Source organism: Pseudophryne corroboree, chromosome 8 (genome assembly GCF_028390025.1).
Source record: "Pseudophryne corroboree isolate aPseCor3 chromosome 8, aPseCor3.hap2, whole genome shotgun sequence".
In the NCBI taxonomy this organism is placed as follows: Eukaryota; Metazoa; Chordata; class Amphibia; order Anura; family Myobatrachidae; genus Pseudophryne; species Pseudophryne corroboree.
This window is the reverse complement of record NC_086451.1, coordinates 411,218,963-411,244,789: the sequence shown is the minus strand read 5'-3', so window position 1 is coordinate 411,244,789 and position 25,827 is coordinate 411,218,963. Positions and strand designations below refer to the sequence as shown.

The following is a 25,827-nucleotide window of genomic DNA, read 5'->3' as shown; positions in this document are numbered from 1 at the left end:
ACTGGTCAGTGGACTGCTTCCGCTGTCGCCCAAAGTTTTTGAACTTGTCACTGACTTATGATGAATGCGCTGCAGGTGACGTATAAGGGAGGATGTTCCGAGGTGGTTAACGTCCTTACCCCTACTTATTACAGCTTGACAAAGGCAACACATGGCTTGACAAATGTTGTCCGCATTTCTGTTGAAATACTTCCACACCGAAGAGCTGATTTTTTTGGTATTTTCACCAGGCATGTCAATGGCCCTATTCCTCCCACGGACAACAGGTGTCTCCCCGGGTGCCTGACTTAAACAAACCACCTCACCATCAGAATCCTCCTGGTCAATTTCCTCCCCAGCGCCAGCAACACCCATATCCTCCTCATCCTGGTGTACTTCAACACTGACATCTTCAATCTGACTATCAGGAACTGGACTGCGGGTGCTCCTTCCAGCACTTGCAGGGGGCGTGCAAATGGTGGAAGGTGCATGCTCTTCACGTCCAGTGTTGGGAAGGTCAGGCATCGCAAACGACACAATTGGACTCTCCTTGTGGATTTGTGATTTCGAAGAACGCACAGTTCTTTGCTGTGCTTTTGCCAGCTTGAGTCTTTTCATTTTTCTAGCGAGAGGCTGAGTGCTTCCATCCTCATGTGAAGCTGAACCACTAGCCATGAACATAGGCCAGGGCCTCAGCCGTTCCTTGCCACTCCGTGTGGTAAATGGCATACTGGCAAGTTTACGCTTCTCCGACGACAATTTTATTTTAGATTTTTTAGTCCTTTTTTTACTGATATTTGGTGTTTTGGATTTTACATGCTCTGTACTATGACATTGGGCATCGGCCTTGGCAGACGACGTTGATGGCATTTCATCGTCTCGGCCATGACTAGTGGCAGCAGCTTCAGCACGAGGTGGAAGTCGATCTTGATCTTTCCCTATTTTTGGAACCTCAACATTTTTGTTCTCCATATTTTAATAGGCACAACTAAAAGGCACCTCAGGTAAACAATGGAGATGGATGGATACTAGTATACTTATGGATGGACGAGCGACTGCCGACACAGAGATAGCTACAGCCGTGGACTACCGTACTGCGTCTGCTGCTAATATAGACTGGATGATAATGATATAAAAAATATATATATATCACTACTGCAGCCGGACAGGTATATATTATATAATGACGGACCTGCTGGACACTGTCAGCACTGCAGACTCCTAAAGTAAGCTACTAGTATCAAGAAGATAGAAAAAAAAAACACAACAGGTAGGTGGTATACAATTATGGATGGACGAGCGACTGCCGACACAGAGGTAGCTACAGCCGTGGACTACCGTACTGCGTCTGCTGCTAATATAGACTGGATGATAATGATATAAAAAATATATATCTATCACTACTGCAGCCGGACAGGTATATATTATATAATGACGGACCTGCTGGACACTGTCAGCACTGCAGACTCCTAAAGTAAGCTACTAGTATCAAGAAGATAGAAAAAAAAAAACACCACAGGCAGGTGGTATACAATTATGGATGGACGAGCGACTGCCGACACAGAGGTAGCTACAGCCGTGGACTACCGTACTGCGTCTGCTGCTAATATAGACTGGATGATAATGATATAAAAAATATATATATATCACTACTGCAGCCAGACAGGTATATATTATATAATGACGGACCTGCTGGACACTGTCAGCACTGCAGACTCCTAAAGTAAGCTACTAGTATCAAGAAGATAGAAAAAAAAAAAACACCACAGGTAGGTGGTATACAATTATGGATGGACGAGCGACTGCCGACACAGAGGTAGCTACAGCCGTGGACTACCATACTGCGTCTGCTGCTAATATAGACTGGATGATAATGATATAAAAAATATATATATATATCACTACTGCAGCCGGACAGGTATATATTATATAATGACGGACCTGCTGGACACTGTCAGCACTGCAGACTCCTAAAGTAAGCTACTAGTATCAAGAAAATAGAAAAAAAAACACAACAGGTAGGTGGTATACAATTATGGATGGACGAGCGACTGCCGACACAGAGGTAGCTACAGCCGTGGACTACCGTACTGCGTCTGCTGCTAATATTGACTGGATGATAATGATATAAAAAATATATATATATCACTACTGCAGCCGGACAGGTATATATTATATAATGACGGACCTGCTGGACACTGTCAGCACTGCAGACTCCTAAAGTAAGCTACTAGTATCAAGAAGATAGAAAAAAAAAACACAACAGGTAGGTGGTATACAATTATGGATGGACGAGCGACTGCCGACACAGAGGTAGCTACAGCCGTGGACTACCGTACTGCGTCTGCTGCTAATATTGACTGGATGATAATGATATAAAAAATATATATATGTCACTACTGCAGCCGGACAGGTATATATTATATAATGACGGACCTGCTGGACACTGTCAGCACTGCAGACTCCTAAAGTAAGCTACTAGTATCAAGAAGATAGAAGAAAAAAAAACACCACAGGTAGGTGGTATACAATTATGGATGGACGAGCGACTGCCGACACAGAGGTAGCTACAGCCGTGGACTACCGTACTGCGTCTGCTGCTAATATAGACTGGATGATAATGATATAAAAAATATATATATATCACTACTGCAGGACAGGTATATATTATATAATGACGGACCTGCTGGACACTGTCAGCAGAATGCGTTTATAGAATAAAAACACCACACGACGAGTGTTTAACTTTTTCAGGCAGACAATCACAATATACTGGTGGTCAGTGGTCACTGGTCAGTCACACTGGCAGTGGCACTCTGGCAGCAAAAGTGTGCACTGTTAATGTACTCCTGCTATAACTGCTCCCCAGTCTCCCCCACAATTAAGCTGTGTGAGCAGTGAGCACTCAGCACAGTCAGATATACATAGATGATGCAGCACACTGAGGCTGAGCACAGATATGGTATACTGTGTCACTGTGTATCGTTTTTTTTCAGGCAGAGAACGGATTATATTAAATAATAATAAAACTGCACTGGTGGTCACTGGTCAGTCACTAGTAAACTCTGCACTCTCTGAGTACTCCTAAGCTCCAGTAAATCAAGTGTCTCACTCTCACTCTCTATCTATTTCTATTCTAAACGGAGAGGACGCCAGCCACGTCCTCTCCCAATCAATCTCAATGCACGTGTGAAAATGGCGGCGACGCGCGGCTCCTTATATAGAATCCGAGTCTCGCGATAGAATCCGAGCCTCGCGAGAATCCGACAGCGGGATGATGACGTTCGGGCGCGCTCGGGTTAACCGAGCAAGGCGGGAAGATCCGAGTCTGCCTCGGACCCGTGTAAAAAGGCTGAAGTTCGGAGGGGTTCGGATTCCGAGGAACCGAACCCGCTCATCACTAGAAAAAAGACAATCAGACGCAAGCTTAAAAGCGCATAAGTTCTTAATTAAACTACAACAAACTCTACCCCACCCCAGTCTTCTACATTACAGTAGGTAGGTGACGGAGTGCTGTTTTAGGAGTTAACCCTTTCGGCTATTAGGACTTGTGCAAAATTACTTAACAGCAATCAATGTAAAACATATTTGCCTACTTTTGAAAAAGCATTTCAGGGAGATTGTGAAAATAACACCTATAAGTGCGGGCGCGTACTGCTACGTCGGAGAGGCGTGTAATGAAAATGACTTACATCCAAATGTAAATGAGACCCAAAGATTAATAAGATCTATTTGTTGAAGAAAAGACACTGATATTTTGCAGGATTTGTTCGTGTATTGTATTCTACAAGAGGTTCCATATACTGAAAGTTGCCACGAGAAACCTTATTTAAAATGCATGTAGCTATAGGGATCATTGTTCCTAATTACCAATGCAGGGAAATGGCACTGATGAGCCCATTTGAATATATGTATCTCTGATTTCTTTTTCCCCCCAAGAATGTAATAGCTACATAATGGGGGTCAGGTGCAATCAGGGAGATTGCTGGACTATTCAGGGAGTCAGGGAGATTGCTGCTATTTCAGGGAGTCTCCTGCAGAATGAGGGAGGGTAGGCAAGTATGGTGTAAATGTAAAAAAAAAACAAAAAAAAAACATAAGGGCTACATGGAATGCACACTGAGACAAAATGGCATATATTGCTAGAGACAATATAAAAGTATAACAGAGTAGACTAGTATTTTCTAGGCCATATGAAGCTGAATATGAGCAGAGAGAAGCCTGGCAGTGACTGGAGTGTGTGGTATCTTATCTCACATCCAATGGTTCCTGACACATCTGAAAAAGATAAGTGAGTCGGTGTCATTAATGGTGTCAGTCCCAGAGGAAGCCGGGAGCTTTTCAGTCATCCTGTTCCCCTTGAAGTGTTAGATGCCTCTAGCTCCCGCCCGCTTGGCTTTCCTACCATTCTCTGTATTGATGTTGTGGTTGTGGTCGCTATTCACTGTCAGCTCTGGAGAATTCTCCTGGCTTCCTTAGCAGGAAGAGAGCAGGATGCTGACAGACAGACAATGACGTGGAGAAAGCAGAGACACTACAAGTGTTAGCCACACCATTTATTCCTTTACTTTCTGTGCCAACAGTACGCCTCACCATGGAAAATAGTGCAGACAATAAACAGGGGACATACGTTTGGGGGTAGGTGGGATGATGCAGGCCTGCAACTCAAACTACAGTGTATAGGGAGTCTTACTTGAATCAAATTAGATTGTAAGCTCTTCTGGCTAGCTGCCACTGTACATTAATACCTTATTATAATTAACATCTACAAGCAATAAAATAGATATGGACATACTTGCTATAGTACCTGCTAGTTGAAAGGTTAGTAGGTAGAATATAAGAGAGTGGGTGCTACCATGGTAATTATATAGTACCTGAGAACTTAGGCCCAGATTTATCAAGTCTTGGAGAGTGATAAATTGCACAGTGATAAAGTACCAACCAATCAGCTCCTTTCATTTTTCAAACACAGCCTGTAACGTGGCAGTTAGGAACTGATTGGCTGGTACTTTATCACCACATCTCCAAGGCTTGATAAATATGGGCATTAGTGGGTTAACATAAAGATTGAGAGTGTTTCACTGGATGAGGGAGTGTTTCAGGAGTAAATCTGCCCACTATAGCTGATACGGATGAGGGGAGGAGCACCAGGCCAATAATCGGAGTGTCTCCATATATGGAGGGGGTGTGTATCATCAAATCGACAGTGTCTAGGTCAACAATGTTTAGGTCGACCACTATAGGTCGACAGTCACCAGGTCGACAGGGTTGGAAGGTCGACTGGGTTTCTAGGTCGACCTGTGCTAGGTCGACAGGTCAAAAGGTCGAAATTAGGTTTTTGTGTTTTTTGGGTGTCGTTTTCTGCGTACAGTGACCGGGAAGCCGAATTAGTGCACCGTGTCCCCTCGCATGGCTCGCTTCGCTCGCCATTCTTCGGGCAAGGTGCCTCGCTTCGCTCTGCACAGATTTACTGTTCCAATCGTAGTCCATGTGGATCGTTAAGTATGAAAAAGTTCCAAAAAAGAAAAAAAGTGAAAAACTCATGTCGACCTTTTGACCTGTCGACCTAGCACATGTTGACCTAGAAACCCTGTCGACCTTCCAACCCTGTCAACCTAGTGACTGTCGACCAATAGTAGTCGACCTAAACATTGTCGACCTAGACAGTGTCGATCTTCAGACCGGATCCCATATGGAGGTATTTCCCATTCACTGCCAGGAGTCGGCTTTCCATTCACTGCCAGTAGTCGGCTGAATGATGATCTGGAGGATTGGACAGGTTTGATAACCAAGCAATCCATTTTCAAAGTAGCCCTTTTGCGGCTGTGAATGACTATCATTCAGTGTATGGTCAGTGTTAGTGGGTGCCTCACTTCTTGATGTAGTTTCTGCGATGTTAGATACTGCATATTCACTTGTAAATGCAGCATCAGAGCCTAGATCCCAGTGACTGAAGCTTAATTCATACCCCTGAAACAATATTCCTTATTACCACAATATGTGGTGATAAGGTTTGTTGGTTTTAGGGGATATATCACAATTTTATGAAATATACCCCATAGCGCAAAGTGAGTGGGAAGACTTTGAGAGAGAGGGTGTAGGGTCTGTGGGTTGACATGGGAAGAGAGAGTTCTAACATGTAGATATACTCTCAGACTTATGCTGGGTACACACTGGCCGATATATCGTGGGCTCGTTGGCGGGTATGTACCAGCGATATGTCTGTGAACGACGTCACACAGCACAAGCGATGGCAGATATATATGCAGATATATGGGCGCATCAGGCTGTCTGTACGGGTGGTCATACACTTCCTGCGGGGGCCGACGTCACAGCTGGGCAGGCAAATTCAAATGCCTGCCCAGCTGCATGACAGGGACCAACATATTGAGTTGTACACTTACCTTGATCGGCTGCTCAGTCGGCATGCGGGCAGGTTCACTGACATATCTGTCAGGTGTGTACCCAACCTAAAGAAACCTTCTTTGATTACAGAGGATCTAAACTTAAATAACATTGTGATATACTGTAGTGAAGGACAATGTTTTTTTCCTGCAGTGGAAGAACTCATTGCATACTGCCATATTTCTGAGAATATCAAACCCACATTTCAAGTCACTGAATTGCTAGCTATAGTTTTAGCTCTGTACCTGTGTATACTGTATCTCTGTATACATTTACAATAATCAGACCTCATTACAATCTTTGCTCTCAGTATACACAAACCAGTGCTGCCACGCATGAGACAGCTTATTATGGTGTCTCTCCATCAGTCATATGTCAGGTAATAATTCACATGCAGCAATAGTTGTATCTAACGTGGCATTTTAAAATAAACAATAAAGGATTCTATTCATGAAGCAGTGAAAAGAGTGGAGAAGTGAGCCTGTGGAGAAGTTGCCCATGGCAACCAATCAGCTGCTCCGTACAATTGTATAGTATGCAAATTATAAATGTTACTTCAATGCTGATTGGTTGCCATGGGCAACTTCTCCGCTGGTTCACTTCTCCACACTTTTCACTGCTTCATGAATAGACCCCAAAGTGTCCTGCTATGTAAATGTTAAGTTCTATGTGGTGTATAAATTTACACGGGATATTTTCTTACACATCTCTCATCTTATTAATCATTAATGCTTCTGGTACTTGTGTCTACGGCAGGTCCATGCTCACATCATAAGCTACTTGAAGAAGGAGATGCCGGCCGTCTTCCGCAAAGGAAACAAGAAGAAGCAGCTGATTAATGAGTTACCTGTTATTTATGCCAAGATACAGCTAGAACATCACATCTCGCCCGGAGACTTCCCTGACTGCGCCAAAATGCAGGTAACTGCTGCTCAGATGGCTCTAATATCCTGCTGACCACACACCTGCAGATCTGGTTGGTCAATATCGTATGTTCCATTTAAATTTGCTGATGCTTGCACCATGTATGGCCTTTGCAATCAGTCATGCTCAACAATCCAAATCATATTGGATTGAAAATAGGTGTGACCTCAATGGTCATTCAGGAGAAGGTAGGGGGCAAGTCTACAAAGCGTTCCGTCACTGAGCAAACGCTGAAAATACAGGATCTGTACAACTGGGGCAAATTAGTGGACTGCAATGTGCGTGCGCAGATTTAGGACTACAGATGGGTCCACATATATCTAGCCTCCCTGCACATTAACCAGCTCTTCTAGTCACGCCATGCCGCGACTTGGTAGCACCGAGCATCTTATCATGCGACTTTGTCCATTAAAATGCGTCTTATTCACAAAATAATGTGAATAGGACATACAAACAGATTTTGCTGATTAAAATGATATGCGGCATGCCAATATTCTGTGTGCGACCTTGGCTGTATCTACATAGACAAGCTTCTCCATCTTACAAAACTATGAAAGAATACAGAAGCCAGCACCTGACTGAGACCAGTTATTCTCAGCCATTAATAAAACACCAACAAGGTCAGGTTTCCTGGGTAACCATTACGTAGATCTAGGGCAGGGGGTTCCATGAAGGACACTCCATTGACCCCCTTGCCTTTGTTTGCAAGGAACAGACTTTATGCAAAAGTCATTGCCATGCCACTGCAGCTCCAGACTGTGGGTATGAGTGGCTAGGGGGCCAATAGAACCGAACCAATGTTCCATCCTCATATTATTTAAATTATTTTACTGGTGTTAAAAAAGACTAGTAAAAGCATGTTGTTGTTGTTGTTGTTTTTAACACCAATGGCTACGTGTCCTAACAGTCTCCTTGATGGATAGAATTTTTTTTTGCAGACCAGTTCTTAAAAGAATTTAATTGTGCTGGTCAAGGTGGCAAAACAGCCACAGGAAATGGGGTGCAAGTAAATGTAGTGTCATTTTGTGTGAACACTGATCTTTGTTGCTGTTGCTAATCACCTTTGTCAATGCTCCTTGATTCACACTTCTTCTTAACATCCAACAGGAACAGCTGATGATTCATGACTTCACCAAGTTCCATTCCTTCAAGCTAAATATGATAGATGTTTTAGATGAGATGCTGACAGTTGACATTGCTAAACTGATGCCTCTGCTAAAGCAGGAAGACCAGGAGACCACCGACAATGTGGTACAAGGAGGAGCTTTTAACGGGACTCACAATGGGCCCTTTGTTGAAGGATCCATTGATGGAATGTATGATGGTGTTGATGAAGACGACTGGGTGGTCACAAAAGACAAACCTAAATATGATGAGATCTTCTTCAACTTAGCCCCCACTGATGGCAAACTAACTGGCACTAAGGCAAAGAACTGGATGATAACTACTAAGTTGCCAAACTCTGTATTGGGCAAGATATGGAAGCTTTCTGATGTTGATCGTGATGGTATGCTGGATGATGAAGAGTTTGCCTTGGCAAGTCATTTGATTGAGGTCAAACTGGAAGGGCATGGGCTGCCTCCTGAGTTGCCTAGACAACTCGTTCCACCATCCAAGAGGCGACAAAAAGGATCTGCCGAATAAATCCACCAATTCACACTCTCATGCTCATTATTTGCCCATCAACCTTTCCTTTGTTGACAGTGTTAACCCCAACCACTTGTACATTAACAAACAGAATGTCCTCCAACAAGACATGTTGACAGGAACATTGTTCTTCAGATGTTACTAAGATAACCAAATAGTTTCAAACGCACGTGTCTTCTTGAATACTCAAAGGATCTTTTCTCTGTTCAATTTCACCAGTACTGAGCACTACAAATGGGTGTCAAGAACTGAAAATGGTTGAAGAAAGGTCATGTCAACGAAAAACCCTCCCACCAAAGTCCTACTAATCACCACATATCTACAAGATACATGAAGAATCTACGAAGAACCCAGGATCATACAAAGCCTTCTCCACCACTAGCCATCCAGTGACTGGCGTTGAAATCCTGGACTGTACAATGTAACTGTTCTTACAGTACACTACCCATATTCTGGTTCTGAGCTGTGATATCCAAATTGTTCCATAATCCACGCTAGAAAGTTATGTTTATATATTCTGCTTTTCTCACTGAATGAAAGTTGAGCATCAGGCCACTTTTTTGCATTAAAGCTTTAATATATAGATATGTGTTTAATTTTGTATACATCATTAAATAATGTCACAGAGAATCTGTGACCATGGAAAGAATATAAGTAGTTAACGTATGCTTGTGTAATACAACGGTTAAGAGTGAGCAGATCTGGGAGATGAATCCATGCAGTCCTCACCATATATACTAGTCCCTACCTTGTACTGATGTATACCAGGATTATGGACTTTAGAACCTTTGAATCATATTTCCTAAAGCATTGCTGTGAAGTTGTAAACTTTGAAAGTGCTCCCAGGTCTCTTCTAATGACTTTCAAACCTTGTCTTTAAATCAGAATCTAAAATGCACCCTTGACTACTATGTAATACTGGTGCATAGGAAGCAAATAAACCAACTATTTGATCTTAATATGCAGTATATAAATGCTATGTATTACTGAGCTAAACAACATATCTTAAATAAATGAAGTGTATATACTTAATTAAGCCTGTCCAGAATACAACGTGTCCATTTATTTAACAGACATTACTATAGTATACAGGAGTGCAGATGCCAGAATTTGACGCTTGCAGTACCCTAGGTAACACTGTTTTTTTACACAGACGTCATGGGCAATGATGTCATAGCCAGAATGAAGGGAAGTAACTGACATATTGTGCTTTGCTGTTTAAGATGTTTTACCCTCTGTCAGTCGCTCTAACACGTTCTTTAACCCTGTTGTATGGGTGTTTTCAAGCTTCTCCTGGAGTATTAGCAAATACCTTATTCTTATACTTTTATATAAATCTGCAGCAGTGTATGACTGAGTAGTGTTTTGGTTAAGTTGCTCTTTAAAACATATATAAAAACTTTGTATACCGAAAATAAAGCCTGAGATAAACTATACTTTTACCCCATACATTTCTTTCACATATGGGCTGGTGTACCCCCAATAAGCTTTGATTACACGGTTTGACAAGTATATTTCTTGTGTAAGGATAACATGTAGGCAGGTATTGTTCCGCATAATAGGGTAGTGACCAGATGTGTAACAGAGGACACAATATAGATTAAAGTCATTTTTTTGCTTTGTGTTATATCTGATGAATAAAAAAATCACACTGATATGTATGAGCAAATAAATTCTGACAATCTTAGATATATACCCTACTTCATAGTCATACTCTATGACACAATGATGGTTAATTGCAGTTGGCTACGGGGTTGGTTCCTTAGATCTACAGGAAAAAGGCCTACAGTCAATAGGTGACCCCAAATGGAAAAGGTTGTCAGGGTCATAAGGTTGACAGGTGAAAGGTAGACAGTAGAAAAGGTCAACAGGTTCAAAATGTCATAGGGGTCAAATGGTCGGCACAAGGTGGAGTTTTTTCTTTTTTTTTTCCTACTGAAAATACATTATTGTATAATGGCCACTCGCGACTTCTTCGGGCAAGGTTACTATTCCCAATCTTAGTCCACGTGGATGGTAAAGTAAGAAAAAGTTGAAAAAAGTGAATAAAAATAATGTAAAAAAAACTTGACGACCATAACTTTTGAACCTGTGGACCTGTTGCACTGTTTACCTTTTACATGCCGACCTTTTGTACCTGACAACTGAATGCATGTCGACCATTCGGAGTCGACCTATTGAGAGTCAACCTTTTTACTGTCGACTTATCATCCGGATAGCGTTGGGTACATGATTACTAGTAAAGTGGTGTCTTACACAGTAAAATGATAATGGTCTCATAAATTTATATGGCTGTTTAAACTTGTACACTGGTTACCTAATGGCAAAAGGCAAGTACCTGTGATAGCGCCTGTGAATGCAGCGGCGACCAGTGGTTGCAGTTATGGTCACATTAGGAGTGAGTATGGTAACAGTTAGTTATTCTGCAGTATTTACAGACTGACACTTCTTAATAATATACTGTAGCCTGTGCTTTTACCGATGTGGCATGCAGCAGATGAATCCAGGACTGATTTATCATTCTGGACATGGAATTGGCATTGAATCCTGAGGCCTAACAATCAATCACAGATTTGATGATCGGTCAGTCTGTCTGTTATTGATTACTAAAACAACGTAATGGGTCACTACTCACTAGATAGAAAGTTATGCTACAAAGGGTTATACACATAACAGCAACGGAACAAGAAAACATTGGTCATGTTAGTAAGGGGTTTATTCATGAAGCAGTGAAAAGAGCAGAGAAGTGAGCCTGTGGAGAAGTTGCCCAATTAGATGCTCCGTACAATTGTAGAGTATGCAAATTGTAAATGTTACTTCAATGCTGATTGGTTGCCATGGGCAACTTCTCCACTGGCTCACTTCTTCACACTTTTCACTGCTTCATAAATAGACCCCAAAGTGCTTGGGGCTCCATGATGGTAGCCAGTCTATAGATCTACACTAAAAAGGCCTACAGTCAATAGGTCGACCACTAATGGCAATTCCATTCCCTGTCAACCTTTTCTACTGTCTACCTTTTGACCCTGTCACCCTAATGTATGTCAACCATTAGTGGTCGAGCTATTGACTGTAGACCTTTCTTAGTGTCTATTCACCGCCGCTCTGCAGCGGGTGAGAGGGTCTCCCAACTGACACTGCGAGCTGCGGGTGGGACAGCGGGACAGTCCCTGAAAAACGTGACTGTCACGACAAAATCGGGACAGTTGGGATGTATGCAGTTGTTCAGCAGCTTGAGAGCCGCTCATTGCCTGCAGTTTCCATACAGTACCTGCTGTATTTACTATTAAACTATCATTTGTGGGCACTGAAAGTGGACACAAAAAGTTGACCGATTTTTTAATGATCAATGTGTAATCCTCTTCCTTTAGAAGAGTTCTGGCCTGTCACCAAGGTGACTCAGCCTGTGAAATATGCGTGGCTGACCTAGCAGAGCAGCAACTGTACATCACATTGCACACCATCTGTACCAAACTCTCCTGTATATGCCAAAACCTCTTGTTCCCCAGAAATATGTTACTGCGCAGGCAAATGCTTTCTATATCTATTATATATGTATTTGATACTGCTGGACTGCGCAGGCAAAGGCGTCTATATCTATCATATATGTATTTGATACTGCTGGACTCGTTCCAGAGCAGCTAATGCCCGGAAATCTGTTTCTGCACTGTGTATTGTCATCATTGTCTTGCAATAAACTGAATTGTGTTCCCACATATCTGCTGGGGCTCCATTGTCATTCTTGGCTGGTTGTGGAGTGCAGAGAGATTGCTGACTAGTAGCTGTGCAACCTCTGGCCATTACAAAGAGATTTACAATGCAATCAGTATTTACACATTTGACAAATTCCTGAAGGAGCTGATATGAGGAATTATGTGTACAAGGCTGGGTTAAGGGCCACATGGGCCTGAGACTGAAAATATTCCAAGGTCCTATTATGAGATGCAGAGGAGGTGTGGTCAGTGCTGTGTGGGTGTGGCCAGTGCCATATGGGCGTGTATTTTGAGGTGTGGTCAGTGCTGTGTGGGTGTGGCCAGTGCCATATGGGCGTGTATTTTGACTAAACTATCAGCCCCAATGCCTAAATTTGTAAATGTATAACATTTGCATAATTTTATACGGAACAGAAGCCCAAATCAATTTAATACTCATGATATATGGCTGACCGTGATTGGCGACTCAAATCAAATAACTGACAATTATGCTTTGGTAATTGAGTCTTCTGATCCATTGGAGTAGCAACAGTTCATTATTGGTCCCAGGCTGTGGAATATAACACACCGCAGGAAACAGTAAGGGAATGAACACTTAATTTTATATCCGTGGCATATTCATTACAATGACACTTTTTAGGGTCACTGCACCACAAGCCTTTCTGTGCTTGTAAGCACTACTAGCTTTCAATTACTTTTTATTATTGTTAGCGAAATCTGAAGCACTAGAAATCATTCAATTATATATATATATATATATATATATATAAAATTGTTTGTATTTATATAGCGCACACGGGTCTGGGACTCAGGGTCGACAACAGGGTCGACCTTTTTCCATGTCGACCGTGTTCCTGTCGACCTAAGGTGTGTCGACCAATTGGCATCGACCTAAGGTGTGTCGACCTTTTTGTTGTCGACCTGGAGTCCGGATACCGCGCACACATATTCCGCAGCACTTTACAGAGATTATTTGCCCATTCACGTCAGTCCCTGCCTCAGTGGAGCTTACAGTCTAGATTCCCTATCACATGTACACACAGACACACTGGCTAGGGTTAATTTTGTTGGGAGACAATTAACCTACCAGTATATTTTTGGATTGTGGGAGGAAACCCACGCAAGTACGGGGAGAATATACAAACTCCACACAGTTAGGGCCATGGTAGGAATCAAACCCATGACCTCAGTGCTGTGAGGCAGTAATGCTAACCATTACACCATCCGTACTGATTTTCACGGTTGTACATATAAATGAGTGTTAAAAATGTGGTAAATCTATAGAGATGTTAATTAGAGATGTCTTAATGTCAGTAAATATTAATCCATGGTTCTTGGCGTTACCCGAGGAGCACCCGTAGCAGATACGGTAAAAAGTGACAGGACCATTGTTGTAGTTTATTAAACTCTATACACTGAAGGTGAAATCTAAATTTTGGTCTGATTGTCCGTTTGGGCATTATCGTTCACGCAAGGCAAGCCACGCATCGGTAATGATGTCATTATGTCAACCCCGTTTTATTAACATTCCAATTATGTAGTTTTCCTATTTCCCACCTGAAGAATACCTGTTTTATATTTCAGCTTCCTAACATATCGGGAAGTGAGAGAATTAGAGAGTCAGTGAGCGAGGGCTTTCACATTTATATATATATATATATATATATATATATAACATACTGTATCTCCACAATGTGGAAATGATAGCACTCTCCAGACTTGGATATCACTTAAATCAAAGATTGTTCACATTTATTGACAAGGTCAATCTCACAGTTTCCAGAAGGTGTCCCAACGTTTCGGTCCACACCAGGACCTTTCTCAAGGTATCAGGCAGCACAGTCAAGATATTCAGTTTTTCAGCACAAGTCAAAGTGGAGGTAGGAAACTGGAGCACAAGATCACAGTCTCACAGGCCCCTGTTTTATACCACAAAAAGGCGCAAGTTCCACCTACAGCCACGCCGGAGACGAGGTGGAACGCATTGGTGAGCAGCAGACGTCACTTCCGGTCAATACCGGAAAGTGCGCCGCGTCTCGATGTTAGCGGTGTGTGCGCATAGCCTACGCATATGGCTACATACATAACTAGCTGGACATGATGTATAGGGATGGGGCTCATGTAGAGGTAGTCCTACCAGTACATAATAGCACTAATTCGGTCGTGAACCGCAGCCGTGAGACGCAGACGTCACTTCCGGTAACAACCGGAAGTAAGCCGTATCCCGATGTAAATAATACACCTGCATATGGAGCTAATGGTGTATGCGCATGACTTGGATGTCTAGCGACATACAGACCTGTTAGAAAATGGGTGCTTCTATGTTTACTCTTATTGGCTTGTAGCAATGCTGCAGTAGTGGTGGAGCACATACATGAGTTGCGGGCATTGCTTCCGGTAAATGCCGGAAAAAGAGCCGCATATGCTAGTTTAATATGGATGCATGTAAAAGAGCATACAATATTATATCAAAATACTGGTATAAACAGAGACCTGTGAGGTCACTGAGGGAATAAACACAAGTGTGATATAAACACGTAAATATAAAAATAAACAAATAAACACATAAACAGTGCTGTGCATAGTATGGTGGTGATTAATTACGTAAATTAAGGACTATGTGTATATTAGAGGGGTACGAGGGTGCATGGAGAAGTTCATCACTGAATATAGATCTGCAAAGTAATTTCAAAAAAATAGACAGTGGGTTATTTTCATTCATGCCCCTTGGGGCGATAGTGTCCAGTCTGTAAATCCATGAACTTTCCCTCTTTCTAAGCAAAAGATTCCGATCGACCCCCCGAGGTGGTGGGGGGATCCAATCTATTAGCTTTGATCTGAGATCTGATACTTGGTGTCGCGCTGTCATAAAGTGACGGGCTACTGGTAATGTAGCAGTCCCTGAGGAAATTGCTTGATGGATTGACGTTCTGTGGTTCGCCATCCTATCGCGGAACCGTCTGGAAGTCATCCCGACATAATAGAGTCCATATGGGCAGGTTAAGATGTATATCAGATGGTCCATCATGCAGTGTAGTCTGTATTTGATAGCTATCGGCCGTCCAGAGTGGGGATGTGGGAAGGTGGGTCCTGTCAGCATACCCCTACAGGTAGTGCACCCCGTGCACCTGAAGCACCCAGGGCGTCGTTCATGGAGCCATGTTGATGTCGTGGAGGTGTTATGTTCAACCAGGGGTCTCATCAATAGTTGTTTGAGATTTGCCGCTTTGCGGAAAGCCATCATGGGAGGAGCACTCTTTTTCAATCTCAGATGGTCGTCCGTTGTGAGTATGGGCCAATGTTTGCGAATAGAGCTTCTAACCTTGGTAGATTGGTTGCTGTATGTGGTGGTAAATACCATTCGGCTGGTGGTCGATGTCCTCTGTGTACTTGTTGTAGGCAACGCAAATTTTCTCCTTGCCTTCGTTAGACACCCCGAGATAATCTCCTTCCTGTAGCCTCGTTGCAGAAATCGTGTAGTCACCAAACAAGGAGAAAATTTGCGTTGCCTACAACAAGTACACAGAGGACATCGACCACCAACCGAATGGTATTTACCACCACATACAGCAACCAATCTACCAAGGTTAGAAGCTCTATTCGCAAACATTGGCCCATACTCACAACGGACGACCATCTGAGATTGAAAAAGAGTGCTCCTCCCATGATGGCTTTCCGCAAAGCGGCAAATCTCAAACAACTATTGATGAGACCCCTGGTTGAACATAACACCTCCACGACATCAACATGGCTCCATGAACGACGCCCTGGGTGCTTCAGGTGCACGGGGTGCACTACCTGTAGGGGTATGCTGACAGGACCCACCTTCCCACATCCCCACTCTGGACGTCCGATAGCTATCAAATACAGACTACACTGCATGATGGACCATCTGATATACATCTTAACCTGCCCATGTGGACTCTATTATGTCGGGATGACTTCCAGACGGTTCCGCGATAGGATGGCGAACCACAGAACGTCAATCCATTAAACAATTTCCTCAGGGACTGCTACATTACCAGTAGCCCGTCACTTTATGACAGCGCGACACCAAGTATCAGATCTCAGATCAAAGCTAATAGATTGGATCCCCCCACCACCTCGGGGGGGCGATTGGAATCTTTTGCTTAGAAAGAGGGAAAGTTCATGGATTTACAGACTGGACACTATCGCCCCAAGGGGCATGAATGAAAATAACCCACTGTCTATTTTTTTGAAATAACTTTGCAGATCTATATTCAGTGATGAACTTCTCCAAGCACCCTCGTACCCCTCTAATATACACATAGTCCTTAATTTACGTAATTAATCACCACCATACTACGCACAGCACTGTTTATGTGTTTATTTTTATATTTACGTGTTTATATCACACTTGTGTTTATTCCCTCAGTGACCTCACAGTTCTCTGTTTATACCAGTATTTTGATATAATATTGTATGCTCTTTTACATGCATCCATATTAAACTAGCATATGCGGCTCTTTTTCCGGCATTTACCGGACGCAATGCCCGCAACTCATGTATGTGCTCCACCACTACTGCAGCATTGCTACAAGCCAATAAGAGTAAACATAGAAGCACCCATTTTCTAACAGGTCTGTATGTCGCTAGACATCCAAGTCATGCGCATACACCATTAGCTACATATGCAGGTGTATTATTTACATCGGGATACGGCTTACTTCCGGTTGTTACCGGAAGTGACGTCTGCGTCTCACGGCTGCGGTTCACAACCGAATTAGTGCTATTATGTACTGGTAGGACTACCTCTACATGAGCCCCATCCCTATACATCATGTCCAGCTAGTTATGTATGTAGCCATATGCGTAGGCTATGCGCACACACCGCTAACATCGAGACGCGGCGCACTTTCCGGTATTGACCGGAAGTGACGTCTGCGGCTCACCAATGCGTTCCACCTCGTCTCCGGCGTGGCTGTAGGCGGAACTTGCGCCTTTTTGTGGTATAAAACAGGGGCCTGTGAGACTGTGATCTTGTGCTCCAGTTTCCTACCTCCACTTTGACTTGTGCTGAAAAACTGAATATCTTGACTGTGCTGCCTGATACCTTGAGAAAGGTCCTGGTGTGGACCGAAACGTTGGGACACCTTCTGGAAACTGTGAGATTGATCTTGTCAATAAATGTGAACAATCTTTGATTTAAGTGATATCCAAGTCTGGAGAGTGCTATCATTTCCACATTGTGGAGATACAGTATGTTGTACTATGGGTCCCACCTTGGTTATGGTTGGACCCACCTTGGTTATGGTTGGACCTTGATCGGTACCCCAGCTGCTGGCTGTGTTATGTGAGAGTGCAGGGATCCCTACCTATATATATATATATATATATATATATATATATATAAAATCAATGTAGATGAAACAAGAGCATCGTAGTGTAATAGCGGGGCAAGCGCAAAAGAGCCCCTTGCGGATTCACTGCGCTCATCACGCTGCGGGCACGGTGGCGCGCTAAGCATGCCACGCTATTTATTCCCCCTCCAGGGGTGTCGTGGACACTTCAAGAGGGAAAATAGTTGTCGGTATCCCGGCGGTCAGGAACCCGGCGCCGGTATGCTGAGCGCCGGGTTCCCGACGCCGGTATATCGAGTGCCACCCCGCAGATATACGCAACTAAGATCTCCGTATTATCTGATTATTATGTGGTAATATTTCTCACTCAGTGTGCATTAGGGAACACAAATTGTTTTTCTTACACAGAATTACCCCTCCCTTTTAGCACCTGAGTGACATCACAATCTGATTGAGCAGCTTGCCATTTTGTGCATTGTATTTAGAGAGGCATGGATGGGTCAGCATTAGGAGGGATTGCTGACTCCAAAGTGCCATTGGAGAAGTTAGGGGTGTCTCCAGGTAAGCTGGCTCTCAGATTCTGTAGGAGCCATTATCATGTGGCCTTACACTGGGCATTCAGACCCAGACATATATGTAATTATTTATGGGGTGAGTGTCACTAGCGCACCCAGGGGGGGTTTCCGAGTCTCTGGAAACCCCCCCTGTCCACTGATCCATCGCGATCGCTGATGATATATGGTGATATATATATATATTTTTTTTTTTAACTGGGGCGCAAGAAACTGCGCCGCCGAGCAAGGTCGGTGGTGCTCGGCGGCATAACAGTAGCAGCAGCAGCAGCTCCTAGGCTCTACTTTGCTAGGGCTGCTGCCGGGAGCGTGACCGCGGCGCTTCCGTTCTGCCCGCCGCCTGGCCTCACTGTACACGCCGGCTCCCGGCTAGAGGTGAGGCGGGGAGCTCGATATCTATGGAGGGAAGGGGAGGGGGTGCTGTCTGTCTGTCTGGGGAGGGGGGGTGCTGTTTGTGGAGGTGTGGGGGATGCTGTCTGGGAGGGGAGGGGGGTGCTGTTTGTGGAGTTAAGGGGGTGCTGTCTGTGGTGGGGTGCTGTCTGTCTGTGGTGGGGAGAAGGGGTGCTGTCTGTGGTGGGGAGGAGGGGTGCTGTTTGTGGTGGGGAGGAGGGGTGCTGTTTGTGGAGGGGGGAGGGTGCTGTCTGTCTATGGAGGGTGTTAGTTGCTGGGTACTCTGCAGTCCCAGTGTGTGTTGGGGGGGGAGGGGCGGGAGGGGATGGGCACGACAACAGGCTGCAGTCCTAGTATGTGTCCCCATTTTTGTAATACACATACTGTGGGTGGTAGTTTTATTTATACATATATATATATACATATATATATATATATATTTATATATATCACACATGCGGAAACCCCCCATCCCAAATCCTGCGTTTGCCCCTGGGTGTGGGGTGCGGTGGCCCCTGTGTCGGTATGGCTGGGTGGCTTCAGGTCAGCACACCCTAACACTTTATTAACACTTATGATTTTCCCTATTACTTTGTATATATTTTTGTATTATTTTAATCGCACTTCACTTATATAGCACTTATGTGCTTCTTATTAACCCTTATTAACTTTAACCTGTGTGCTGACCTGGGGTAGCCGACCTGTGCCGACGTGATGGGGTCCTGCAACCCGGACCCATACCTAGTATTAGGGATCCCCAGTGACGGAGACGCCTTGCCGAACGGCCTGGGGGCTTAACCCTATATCTGCAGATATACGCACCTAAGATCTCCGTATTATCTGATTATTATGTAGTAATATTTCTCACTCAGTGTGCATTAGGGAACAGAAATTGTTTTTTCTTACACAGAATTACCCCTCCCTTTTAGCACCTGAGTGACATCACAATCTGATTGAGCAGCTTGCCATTTTGTCCACCCCACAATTAGAAGCCTCGTCCTCCAGGAAAATCGGCATCAGTGCGACATTCGCTCCTGACTCCGGTATACAGTGTAGGTGGATATATATTTTTATGGAAAATGAGGGTAGGGAAAAACACACCCCAGGGGTGGGCCAATACATGCCTCCTTTTACTGACACGCCCCTGGGTGGCAATGGCACACCTCCACTGCGGGTTCAGGTGTACCTTTTTTGGCTGGGAAATGTTGGAGGGTATGATATGATTCTGGTTGGAATCGAACCAATGACCACAGAGCTGTAAGGTTGCAATGCTAACCACTGTGCTGCTGTTTTGTTTCTGAAGAACAATGCGTGTGATTTGCATTTTATACATGCTTTTAAACAGCAATAATGCTTGTAAGACACCAGGAAAACATGCATGTGTGGACAAGCACTCAGGGGTCACTAATGCTGACATAGCAGTGGGTCCTTTATAGCTCAGGGCAACTTGCAGCACTGACCTGGAGCCACTCCCATATATGAGCAGAACAGACTGTTATTGAAACCTCAAGTCCTTGCTCATTTTTCCGTTCCAGTCCTGGAATACTGCTGCATTCTTTGTGGGAATAACATGTTCTATAACATTTGCTCTGCTCAGATCATGAATCACACTGTATGACTCACACTCTCCACAATGCAAGAGCAGATTCACAGCAGCGTGGAAGACAGAGGAGCAGCGTGCTAGGGAGCAGAGCACAAATGCCAGCGTTTGGAAGTAGCTGTGCCACCTGGGGCGTGTGTATAGTTTTGTATTTACATTTGCCCCCCATCTGTACCAGCAGTCCAGCACTGAGTAACAAGATAACTGGGCGGGTAATGGGGGTCATTCCGAGTTGATCGCTTGCTAGCAACTTTTTTTGCAGCGCTGCGACCAGATAGTCGCCGCCTATGGGGGAGTGTATTTTCGCTTTGCAAGTGTGCGAATGCTGTTGCAGCCGATGGCACAAAAAGTTTTTTGCAGTTTCTGAGTAGCTCTGGATTTACTCAGCCGCTGCGATCACTTCAGTCTTTTTGGTCCCGGAATTGACGTCAGACACCCGCCCTGCAAACGCTACGACACGCCTGCGTTTTTCCAAACACTCCCTGAAAACAGTCAGTTGACACCCACAAACACCCTCTTTCTGTCAATCACCTTGCGATCGGCTGTGCGAATGGATTCTTCATTAAATCCATCGCCCAACAATGATCCTCTTTGTACCCACACGACGCGCCTGCGCATTGCGGTGCATATGCATGCGCAGTTGTGCTGAGATTTGACCTGATCGCAGTGCTGCAAAAAGTTGCTAGCGAGCGATCAACTCGGAATGACCCCCAATGTGTCTTCATCAACAAATACCTGCACAGCACTACTGGCCAAGTACAAATACCTTCCAGAGTCTGGAGGAGCAGCCAAGATTCCTTGTTCTGAGATTAAAGGGAAGCTGTATCAAGCCTTGGCGTGAGAGACAATTGTTCAAAGCAGCCAATCAGCTCATACCTCCCATCCGTTCTGATTTCAGCAGGACCATCTAATTTTTCGGGTACCGTCCCACCCGCAGGCTGCAGTGTCCTGGGGGCGGGTGGGGGAGTTAGGGTACACTCATCTTGCAGTTCAGCAGTAAATGGACACTAAACAGGAGAGTGATACTCAGTCACACCCCCCAAAGTGTCACATGACATGGTGATGTGACCTTTGGCGTGTGTAAGATGTCATGACAAGCGACGAATTCAAATGTTTGGAGGTATGCAGCTTCTGTCATTCCATAGACTGTTCAAGAGACATGACAGTTAGAAGCTGATTGGTTTCATTCACAACTTCTCCCTCTGTAAAAACACACATGCAGCTATAACATGCTGCCTTGAAAATGAGAGAATTAAAGAGACACCCTCTATATCAGAGTCTGGATGAACACTCCCTAGCTACTTTCTTTCTAGTATATCTAACTGAGCACTGATGTTGAGAACAGTGGTTGCAATATCAAAATGGCACTTGTCTAATTCTGGGTACATACAATAAGATAACAGTGATTACAATATCAAAATTAGGGTGGCCCGTGATCGGAATTGGTGGGATCCTGAGTTTAGATATGCGGCTGACACTTTTCGTGTTTTGTGTTTTGGTTTTGGTTCTAATTCCACTTTCTTGTTTTGGTTTTGGCTTGGTTTTGCCAAAACCACCCTTTCGTGTTTTGGTTTTGGATCTGGATGATTTTTGAAAAGAAAAAACATAAAAACAGCTAAATCACAGAATTTGGGGGTAATTTTGCTCCTACGGTATTATTAACCTCAATAACAATCATTTCCACTCTTTCCAGTTTATTCTGAACACCTCACACCTCACAATATTGTTTTTAGGCCAAAAACAAAAAGAAAAATAATGTGGGCGCTCAAGGGAAATCGTAGTACAACAGCTGCTGGTTTTGTAAAAATTCAATAGTATTTATTAGTAATAAAATATTAATAAGAGCAAATACACATATATATGGCTAGAGTGCCATAGGCAATTCCTATACACAATTAGATGAGAAAAATAAAAACAAGTTACAACAATAATAATGGAGATGATAATAATAACTGTGTCCTGGGTCCCAGGACTTATATATGTTTAGGCACTATCCCTAATTTTAGTTGTTAGTTCTTTTGCATGCGTGAGCCAGCTGTTAATGGTAATTAGGGTTTAGTGCTTATACAGGCTTAAGTGCACTTCGCGGGAATGAAAGGCTAAAGATGAATAAGGCCTGTTGATACTTCACCAGAAAGAGCTGATGGACGTTATGTTCAAATGGTGTGGCTGGATTTGGAGTATGCCGTTCCCGCAACTGTCTCCCTCCGTGTGGCTTGTAGGATCCACTCACTGGAAAATATGGCTGGCCGCTCTGCGGCGGTTATCTTTAGGCTGTGTCCGCTGTGAGTGGTGCAATGTGCAGTAGGCTAGCACTTGGCCTTTGCAGGAACGGAGACAGGGAGCCGTGTGTGTAAGTCCTGGGTAGCAGGGGACGCTGAGATGCCGCGATTCGCGGCTTCCGGGTTCGGTGCTTCCGGCTTCCGGTTGCGGTCCACCTGCGTTCCACAGTCGTAACAAGTCACCTGACGCGTTTCTCCGCCTCCACAATGGGCGGTTTCTTCAGGCCAAAAGGTTGCACCGAGGTTACCGGATGACTAAGCTAAGCGACAAAAGTGACAACACAAACACCTGGCCCATCTAGGAGTGGCACTGCAGTGTCAGACAGGAGGGCAGATATAAAAAAAAGGCCCCAAACAGCACATGATGCAAAGAAGAAAAAGAGGTGCAATGAGGTAACTGTATGGCTAAGCTAAGCGACACAAACAATTGGACCATCTAGGCGTGGTACTGCAGTGGCAGACAGGAGGGCAGATAGAAAAAAAAGGCCCCAAACAGCACATCATGCAAAGAAGAAAAAGAATTGCAATGAGGTAGTTGTATGACTAAGCCAAGCGACACAAACAATTGGCCCATCTAGGCGTGGCACTGCAGTGGCAGACAGGAGGGCAGATATTAAAAAAAAGGCCCAAAACAGCACATGATGCAAAGAAGAAAAAGAATTGCAATGAGGTAGTTGTATGACTAAGCCAAGCGACACAAACAATTGGCCCATCTAGGAGTGCACTGCAGTGGCAGACAGGAGGTCAGATATATATATAAAAAAAAAGGCCCCAAACAGCACATCATGCAAAGAAGAAAAAGAATTGCAATGAGGTAGTTGTATGACTAAGCCAAGCGACACAAACAATTGGCCCATCTAGGCGTGGCACTGCAGTGGCAGACAGGAGGGCAGATATAAAAAAAAAAGGCCCCAAACAGCACATCATGCAAAGAAGAAAAAGATTTGCAATAAGGCACTGTAGTTGTATGACTAAGCCAAGCGACATACACAATTGGCCCATCTAGGCGTGGCACTGCAGTGGCAGACAGGAGGGCAGATATCAAAAAAAGGCCTCTAACAGCACATGATGCAAAGAAGAAAAAAAGGTGCACCGAGGTTGCTGTATGACTAAGCTTAGCGACACAACCACCTGACCCATCTAGTAGTGTCACGCAGTGGCTGAATGTCGAGAGTGGGCCGCAAGTGTTCGTTCCACTGACAGCATCTCCAGCATGCTCCAGCCACTTTAAAAAAAAAATCTGCAATTGGTGGACTTATACGGCAGTACCACAGGACTAATACAGCAGTACCCCTGGACTCATACGGCAGTGTCACACAGGATGGCACTTTTCAAAAACTAGGCCCCAAACAGCACCTCATGCAAAGATGTCGAAGAGGTGCAATGAGGTAGCTGTATGACTAAGCCAAGCGACACAAACAATTCCAACTGGAATTACATGTCCAAATCACTGAAATTAATTGGCAAGATCACTGTAATTAATAATTGTAAATCACTGACATTAATTGGCAAAATCTCTGTAATTATACGTCCAAATCACTGGAATTAATTGGCAAGATCACTGTAATTAATAATTATAAATCACTGACATTAATTGGCAAAATCACTGTAATTATATGTCCAATCACTGGAATTAAATGGTAAAATCTCGCTATCGCCTGCACAGTGAAGTGGAATCTAGATGGGATTTGGTACCGGGGACACAATACCTCCATCAATTGTCTAAATCCCACTGCACTAATGGCGGATACCGGGCGCACGTCTAACACCAACATAAGCACCGAGGTTACCGGATGACTAAGCTAAGCGACAAAAGTGACAACACAAACACCTGGCCCATCTAGGAGTGGCACTGCAGTGTCAGACAGGAGGGCAGATATAAAAAAAAGGCCCCAAACAGCACATGATGCAAAGAAGAAAAAGAGGTGCAATGAGGTAACTGTATGGCTAAGCTAAGCGACACAAACAATTGGACCATCTAGGCGTGGTACTGCAGTGGCAGACAGGAGGGCAGATAGAAAAAAAAGGCCCCAAACAGCACATCATGCAAAGAAGAAAAAGAATTGCAATGAGGTAGTTGTATGACTAAGCCAAGCGACACAAACAATTGGCCCATCTAGGCGTGGCACTGCAGTGGCAGACAGGAGGGCAGATATAAAAAAAAAGGCCCAAAACAGCACATGATGCAAAGAAGAAAAAGAATTGCAATGAGGTAGTTGTATGACTAAGCCAAGCGACACAAACAATTGGCCCATCTAGGAGTGCACTGCAGTGGCAGACAGGAGGTCAGATATATATATATAAAAAAAAAGGCCCCAAACAGCACATCATGCAAAGAAGAAAAAGAATTGCAATGAGGTAGTTGTATGACTAAGCCAAGCGACACAAACAATTGGCCCATCTAGGCGTGGCACTGCAGTGGCAGACAGGAGGGCAGATATAAAAAAAAAAGGCCCCAAACAGCACATCATGCAAAGAAGAAAAAGATTTGCAATAAGGCACTGTAGTTGTATGACTAAGCCAAGCGACACACACAATTGGCCCATCTAGGCGTGGCACTGCAGTGGCAGACAGGAGGGCAGATATCAAAAAAAGGCCTCTAACAGCACATGATGCAAAGAAGAAAAAAAGGTGCACCGAGGTTGCTGTATGACTAAGCTTAGCGACACAACCACCTGACCCATCTAGTAGTGTCACGCAGTGGCTGAATGTCGAGAGTGGGCCGCAATTGTTCGTTCCACTGACAGCATCTCCAGCATGCTCCAGCCACTTTAAAAAAAAATATCTGCAATTGGTGGACTTATACGGCAGTACCACAGGACTAATACAGCAGTACCCCTGGACTCATACGGCAGTGTCACACAGGATGGCACTTTTCAAAAACTAGGCCCCAAACAGCACCTCATGCAAAGATGTCGAAGAGGTGCAATGAGGTAGCTGTATGACTAAGCCAAACGACACAAACAATTCCAACTGGAATTACATGTCCAAATC

General features: G+C 44.0%; 1 protein-coding gene and 1 long non-coding RNA gene across 2 annotated transcripts in view; one reads left to right on the top strand and one right to left on the bottom strand.

Moving 5' to 3' along the window:
- The window catches only part of EHD2 (EH domain containing 2), a 75,183-nt gene extending 62,510 nt beyond the window's left edge, over positions 1-12,673 (top strand). The window contains exons 4-5 of the mRNA XM_063937863.1: positions 7,141-7,305; positions 8,416-12,673. Of these exons, the coding sequence (XP_063793933.1) occupies positions 7,141-7,305; positions 8,416-8,952 (702 nt within the window). The 3' untranslated portion in view covers positions 8,953-12,673. The remainder of the gene's footprint in view (positions 1-7,140; positions 7,306-8,415) is intronic.
- Positions 1-25,827, bottom strand: part of LOC134949353 (uncharacterized) — a 93,067-nt gene that overhangs the window by 63,264 nt on the left and 3,976 nt on the right. The window lies entirely within an intron of this gene.